The 7,500-nt window shown below is 39.7% G+C and overlaps 1 protein-coding gene across 1 annotated transcript in view; it reads right to left on the bottom strand.

Annotated features, from left to right (window-relative positions):
- The window catches only part of LOC138038239 (latent-transforming growth factor beta-binding protein 4-like), a 26,020-nt gene that overhangs the window by 7,463 nt on the left and 11,057 nt on the right, over window positions 1–7,500 (bottom strand). The window contains exons 2-6 of the mRNA XM_068884046.1: window positions 6,560–6,750; window positions 3,819–4,067; window positions 3,451–3,699; window positions 2,570–2,786; window positions 1–161 (exon numbers count right to left, since the gene is read on the bottom strand). The exon at window positions 1–161 is cut by the window's left edge and continues 2 nt beyond it. Coding sequence (XP_068740147.1) covers window positions 1–161; window positions 2,570–2,786; window positions 3,451–3,699; window positions 3,819–4,067; window positions 6,560–6,750 — 1,067 coding nt within the window. The remainder of the gene's footprint in view (window positions 162–2,569; window positions 2,787–3,450; window positions 3,700–3,818; window positions 4,068–6,559; window positions 6,751–7,500) is intronic.

The raw sequence follows: 7,500 nt of genomic DNA, 5'->3' as shown, positions 1-7,500 counted from the left end.
TCCTGAATTGCATGTGTCCTGTTTAGTACATCTGTTTTGATCGTCACAAGGTACAGCAGAGCGATTTGACCAGGCACCGTTGGCACGAGCTGTTGCGTCATACAGGTCACACCACTCACACTGATTCGAAGGGTTTACCGTCTGATTATTGTAGTCTTGGCCTTGTGAATGAATCATATTGTCAGTGTTTGATTGTATTTATCTTATTCATTGTCGCAATGACCTATGGGTGCCCTAACACAGTTACATTAACTTGTAGCAGAAGAACATGACCTTGAAGCCTGTAAATTGCAACTCTTATCCTTGGAACAAGGCTAGGGATTTTAGGACACCAATTTATTCCCAAATGTGGACAAAAGAGAGATCGATGCTGCACGCGTGGCAAAATGCACGAGCTGCGTTGCATCTAAATAAAGGAATTTTTTAAACTAAAAAACCCCAGCTCTGAACCAGAGTTAATTTAAACGCTTTGAGGTTATGATCTTCTCTTTGTAGTAAAAATCGTGCAACTAAACTCAATTCACTCAGGTGCTTGGCAAGTCGAAACCCCATTTTAGTGTTATCACCATAGTACGAGGACATGCTAAGAATATATATTTTTGAAAATCTGTTGATGGTGCGCACTATCGGCTCAGATAGAGGTAGGTGAGGAATGAAGATGTTGCGAAATCTAATTTTTACGGATTGGTCCCGATCGGAAAAAATTAGTCCCCATAGAATAAAAAACCCGCAAAATAAAAGGCCGCAGAAATAAACTCCCTTCGGTCAAATTAAAAGCTTCGCTTCTAATAGACGTGCCACTTGGCGATATACACTAGACTTAAACAAAAACATTAACATGACTTTCCATTGGACATGTGGGAATCTGTGACGCAACGCAAACAAAACAATATGTAAAGTGTACAGCATTGGCACGAATGGATCATCTTAAGAAACACCATTTGCTAGGGCCTCTGCAAACCTGCAAACCAGCAAACCGTATTAATGAAACATTGTTTCTTTTGCATGGTAGGGGTAGACTCTTGGTTTTCTTTTGCTGTTGTTCAGTTCCTTTCGCGCAGTATTGAGTAGTACAGTGATACCGTATGTTTCTCATATGGTATGTAAGTCGCGCCAAATGTTACTCATCATACCGTACAATAAAGCCCCGTTTACGCAAGCAATTTTATTTGACAACTTCATGTGGCAAATATGTTTGATCGTGTAGATGGCAAAACAAATAATTGTTGACAATTCGCATGCAGCTAAGTGCGTCAGCAGTGCCTTTGGACGACAGAAATAAAGCAGAAACAAGGCAAGGTTGCCTGGTCGTTTTCCAATGGCGCTCACTGAGAGGCAGGAATTTGCCACATTTTATGGGATGAGTAGTCTACTCGTGCAATTTTTCGTATTTGACAACTTATATTTTTCGTGCTACACGGTATCAATTTAGATATTTGTTTTGACGATGGGCTAACGGTCGAAAGGTCAGCTTCTTAATCATCCTAAGGGTGGAGTTTTTCTGTTATCAAAATTTCCGTGTTTTTAACTGTTACGAACGCAGCGCCACAGCTTCTTCATAGACTAACTTTATTAGCCATTCGTATATAAATTAGCTTGGGTATCATCTCCAACCAATATAATCCGGGTTGGATTTTCGAACGAATTCGGCCGGTATGGTCTATTCCTTTCAAAGGGGCTGGTAAGTGTTATTCTCTCTAACTGCGCATCGCTTGGGTATCCGAATCATTTCTATGCTTAGCATTGACACCTGTAGCTATTTATACGATTCTTTGTCCTGTTATATTCACTGGACAAACCATCTTGATTGCTTTGTTCGGAGTTAGTGCCCTTAACCGGGCAGCATTGAGCGAATGTAAATTGTTTTGAGAATATTAGTTGCTGCTTTTATGCCTAATGGAGTTTTTGCTGGTTTTACACTTTTGGCTTAACCGCCGATAGCATTTCGCATGAGTGTTGTTTTACTACAGTTTAGGATTGCTTTTGGTCTGGAGCGCATTACCCGGAGCCGGTGCAGGGATGGCGCAGTGGTGAGAGCACTCGCCTTCCACCAATGTGGTCCGGGTTCAATTCCCAAATCCGGCGTCATAAGTGGGTTGAGTTTGTTAGTTTCTCTACTCTGCACTGAGAGGTTTTTCTCCGGGTACTCCGGTTTCCCTTTTTCTCAAAAACCAACATTTGACTTGATTTGCGTCATTTGTTGATTTCCGTTTACAGTGTCCCCAGTTAGTGCTCCAGCGTTAGAACGACTAGACACATAAATAAAGTTCCTTTCCTTTCCTTTTCCTCTATGTTTTATATTAACCCTATCTTAACCCAGTCTCGTGTCTTTTTATTTTTAGAAGCAAACACCAGGGGGGTTTTCACGAGTGTTTTCACAATAGCCAATCATAAGAGATGTATGTTCGGCAACTGAATACATAACGTGCGGCACACCCAAAACACGAAGGTATTTCAAAATGATGAAAAGATATAGCAGTTTTGAAAATAAGATAGGGGACAAGGTTGACGGAAGGGTATAATACGAATGGAGGCTCCACGTAATGGGCTCCAGTTTTAGCAGACATACCTCTTATCTTGCACGTGCATACATTTGTAAATCCAAATCCTGTCTTAAGACTGCAACCATTGCCATTACAGTACTGACAAAGCGAGTTACACGTGAAAGGTGTGGCCGTGCAATGCCCACTTTGACACGTGTCACCACGTGTGCACTGATCACGATCATTACATGCCACTCCCTCACGACTTGACCACGTTCTCTCACTTCTACTTGGATAACACCACTGACAGACAGAAAGAAAGAGAAAAGAAAGGTAAGATTTGTCATTTCTAGGAATTTTATCGCAAAGTAGTGTGTTCTTTTCTTAGCCTCCAACAGAACCCGTTGTTGTGCGCTAGTGTTGAATGAACATAGCCTTTTTAAGGCACTCACTGCATTGCCATCATATTGCACAGGAGATCATTGGCTTCTCCTCAGGCCCAAGTCTGCTTCTTTACTTCAAGATGCGAGCAAAACATCAAGCGTCCTCGTTTCCGCTAAATACAACTGCATTGCAGCTTCAGTTCTTCGTTGAAAACCTTTTATCCTCCGATCCGACTCAAAAATTGCAGCAGTCGCGTTGCTGCAAAGAACTAAAGAAGCTATTTTTTCAGCTCATTGTTATTTATAGCTCATAAACGTTACTTAATGACTTAATCAGCCTGATAGTTCTGTGGTGTTTTCCATCGGCGAAGACTTTTTTCTGTTTTAAAATGTAAAACAAAATTAGCAATTCTGCGAATTCGACTGACGATTATGAAGAGACTTCACACGTTCACCCCAGCTGGGAGATGATAGTTCGTAAAGCCCATTCATTTGATCCGCACGACACTTTTTAGCAACTCGCAATGAAGTAAGATACTGCTGATAGCGTCGCAAAAGGCCCTTGAGACCTGTTCTTCTATTACCTGACAAGGGTTTCCTGGCTTGAGGTGATTCTGGGCGTAACAAGTCCTTTGGCCACCAGTCATGATCACACAGAAGCCCGCTTTTAAGGGACAACCGCTACCATCATGTGTTTCGCAAGGAAGGCAGTTGTAGGGCGTACCAACACACGTCCCGCTCAAGCAACGATCATCTTTGGTATTTAAGTTGTTGTCACTGCATGGCAAATTATTGTTATTGGTCCACTGATTGTTGTTGTTACTGTCACATTGCTAAAATATGAAATAAAAAAGGTTTTAGAAGTTGGTCAGTGACGTAAGTGTTTTGTCGTGGTCGTTGTCGTCATCATCATTACCACCATTTTTAAAAATTTATTTTCTATTACCGGTACCTGACAACTGTATCCCGGCCGTATATCACCATGACTAAAGCACACTTTCATCCAGCCTTCTTGAATAGCGCAAAATCCCGTCTTCACGTGGCACGCTTCGTTGTAACATTCTTCGCAGGACAGACATGTGAATGGCGTTCCAGCACACGATCCATTCGAGCACCTGTCGTTTCTGGTGCAAGCAACACCGTCGTTACAGGGCAAAGCGTTATTGTTCGTCCAGGCCATCTTGTTGGTGCTTTGACAATCCTGTTAAGAAGGGAAAATTATTGATAACTTGATGGGACAAAACAAATACTTTTAACTGAGCAAGAATTATTTCAGGAGATGGCTGGGCAATCTCAGCATTTGTTTTTCTTTTATTACAGGTTGAAGTACTTGTTGGATAGTGTTGAAAAATCTCTTACTTCGAAGGTGAAGCCTTGAAATGGAACTTTTGACAAGCAAATCATCAAAACGTAACACCCATGATGAAGTTTGCTTACCTTAAATATATATCTCAGTTTCTGTTTTAACAACAGCAACAACAACAACAACTATTGAAAGTACAATCTAATCAACACTGGTACCTTGTTCCCTGAGGGTCGGGTGCTTTTGAGTAAAAACAGAGTCAAGGACGCTGGGAATGATGATCAAAAAAACACTTCCTTTCTTCTTCATACTTTGAAAGTGTGATTGCTGAACACTTCATTTTACTTTGAGTGCAAGTTTTGGATTTCACGGTCCGCCATTACTCACATTCAAACGTCAGAGGGTAGTGACGTCATTTACTCGTGTAAACGCAGCTTATTATATATGCAATACACGAGTTTTAAAGTCCGAAAACCAGGAACTCTCGCGCTGCATATTAAATTTTCATTAAATTCGGAACTGTTTTAATTACAAAACGACAGGATGTTGTCCCAGTTTCTACAAACGACCGACCAAATCAGTTTCCATATAAGGTCATATGGTATATGATCTGATATAGAAATTGATTTTATCAAACGAGTTGATAAAGGTCGAATAACCACCGTGAAAGATTTAGAAAGCTGACGTTTCGAGCGTTAGCCCTTCGTCGGAGCGAATAGAGGAATTGTGGTTGTTGTAGGTTTATATGTGTGCGGAGGATCTTTGCTGTTGGTAGAAATAGGGTGACGTGAATTTGTTAATAGAATAATGGAATGAGAGATTTTTACGGCTTTCTGTGTTTCCGTGGTGTAAGGATAGGCCGAACGCCTCTCATCCATTAATCTATTCGCAAATTCCCGTCATCCTATTTCTACCAATAGCAAAGCTCCTTCGCACATATATAAACCTACAACAACCACAATTCCACTATTCGCACCGACGAAGGGCTAACACTCGAAACGTCAGCTTTTCAAATCTTTCACGATGGTTATTCGACCTTTATCAACTCGTTTGATAAAATCAATTTCTGTTTCAATCTCCCACCGACGCAGTACCACAGTTTCTTTAGAAACTAAAATTTTGTTTATATGATCTGATAACCGAGATTGAGTGAGCCAATCAGAAAGCTAGAAATGCAATATCTGAGATTAAGTATTTTATAATAGTGCGTAGTTTAGAATGTTTGAAGTGCTACTATGACCAAAAAAATCAATTTTTATTTTTCTTTGGATTTCAAAACTATGTTAACTAAACAGTAAGTGACCCAAGTTGTAAGCCTTGATTTTAAAAAGACACCTGTTTATTTTAACTGCAATTTTTTTTAAAGGTTCACCATTACTATCTTTAAAATCTCGCGGGTGCTGGATCGAGGAAAAAATGACGTCAAAGACTCAATAGTTAAACAATGCGATACGTTTGTACGCGGCTGAATCAATAAAACAGTTATTCCATTCGTGCTCGTTGAATGTGAGGCTGGTTATAGCCTCTGCGCGTGTGAACGGGAGATTTGTATATTTCTCTTCCCGTTTTCATCAAATTTGTGACGTAAAATGACCAAAGAGCGCCAAATAGCGAAACTTAAATTTTCTTTTAACACCTTTTCCCTCAATAGACCTCTTTACAGTTGTATGCCTAGTTACTTGGCCTTTAAATGAAAGTGAGGCTGGTGTTGACCTTGTTATACAGACCTCCATCTCTCTTTAATGTTAATGATGTTGTTGCAATACTAATTAAAAATAATCTACATGCGAAAAGCAGTGAGGTTTCTACAAAAACAAGTCAACTCCAACCTCATTTTCATTCATAGACCAGGGCTCCGTTGTTCAAAAGCCGATTAACGCTAATCCCAGATTAAAAATTAACCAAGGAGTTTATTTCTCTACTCCCAAATGCTGTTCAACGCTGATATTCGGCAAAACTTTACATTAGAAGAAGTCAATCTTGAAAAACAAAAATAAGCAAAAGAAACTTTTCACCAAAAAGTTAAAACTTGAAGCAAAGGTTTACGCTAATCCTGGATTAAGTTCATCGGCTTTCGAACAACCGGGCACGGGTAAATAAGCACACAACTGTAAAATGGACTATTTAAACTGAATTGATGCCGACCAATTTAGTTTTAAAAGCGTGAATCTAGGTAAAATTCTTACTTTGTGACCAAAAAAATCCTACTTTTATTGTCGAATCCTTATTTTACTCTGTACTTTCGGCAAAGGTGCGTAACAAAGTCTAAAACGCACTTGGAAAGCTTGGAAAGCGATTGTTTTAGCTCAAATAAATATGTAGATATATGTGGCGCCATTCTCTTCGCGTTGCCATTGTCATTGTTTCAGCGCATTATTGTATTATCTCACCTGACATTGATTGTTAGGATTCACTGTACCGTATAAGTAACAAGAGCCCCAGATTCTGCACTGCCTGAGCCTCAGCACACACCTTGTTCCACGTTTGGTGTAGCATGAGTAACATTGGCACGTGTAACTTCCATATGTGTTCGAGCAACGGTGTTGACAGGGATTTGGGTATCTCAGACATTCATTTATGTCTACAAGGAAAAGAAAAGCTTCTACAAGATTTCTGGAAAAAGAAATTAACAATGATCTAATTCCGACAATTTCTTTTTTTTGTAAGTTGGTATCCTAGAGGAAAAAACGAGCATCCACGTCCCCATTTACGTCATAAGAGGACTGCCATACAGCTACCACAATAGCATTAGCGGATAGCTATTTTTTGACTTAAATTCCCGTCTTATATTTAAGCCACGAGGTTGCAGCGTGGAAGCTGCGATGTCCAATAAGGTTCCCTCGTAAGCAATAATTGTTCTAAGTGGGTTTTACTTTTGTGATTTAAAAAATTCTCTCAATAACAATAAATGTGATGTGATATAATGCATGTTTTGAACTATTGAAATCGGATTGCCAGTTCACACGTTTTCTTATCATTACTTGTGATTACGAAATTGACTTTAAATTCCATAGATGTGAGCCAACGTATTGTTTTCTGCACAAATCTGTGGCAAGAAGCTAAATAGATCACATTCACATTTTTGGAACTACAAGATAGTTGTTGATTTATCCGGTAGATTCTGTTGGTGGCAATACTCTGGAATTTGATGTCTTGGATTAAATAATGCTGGCGTAAATCACCTGGGTAAGCTCCGGTCTAATGGGCCACTTGGCTCAGTCGTAAGCAGACTTTATCTTACCTTTTTACCATAAATCACAGCGTTTCTTATTGCATTTGAAACAACCCCATGTGAATTGGCGGTGCATTACAATAGTTCTCAACATACATT

The sequence above is a fragment of the Montipora capricornis genome, chromosome 2 (assembly GCF_036669925.1).
Source record: "Montipora capricornis isolate CH-2021 chromosome 2, ASM3666992v2, whole genome shotgun sequence".
Classification (NCBI taxonomy): domain Eukaryota; kingdom Metazoa; phylum Cnidaria; class Anthozoa; order Scleractinia; family Acroporidae; genus Montipora; species Montipora capricornis.
Note: the sequence above shows the minus strand (reverse complement) of the source record. Positions and strands in the feature narration are given on the sequence as shown.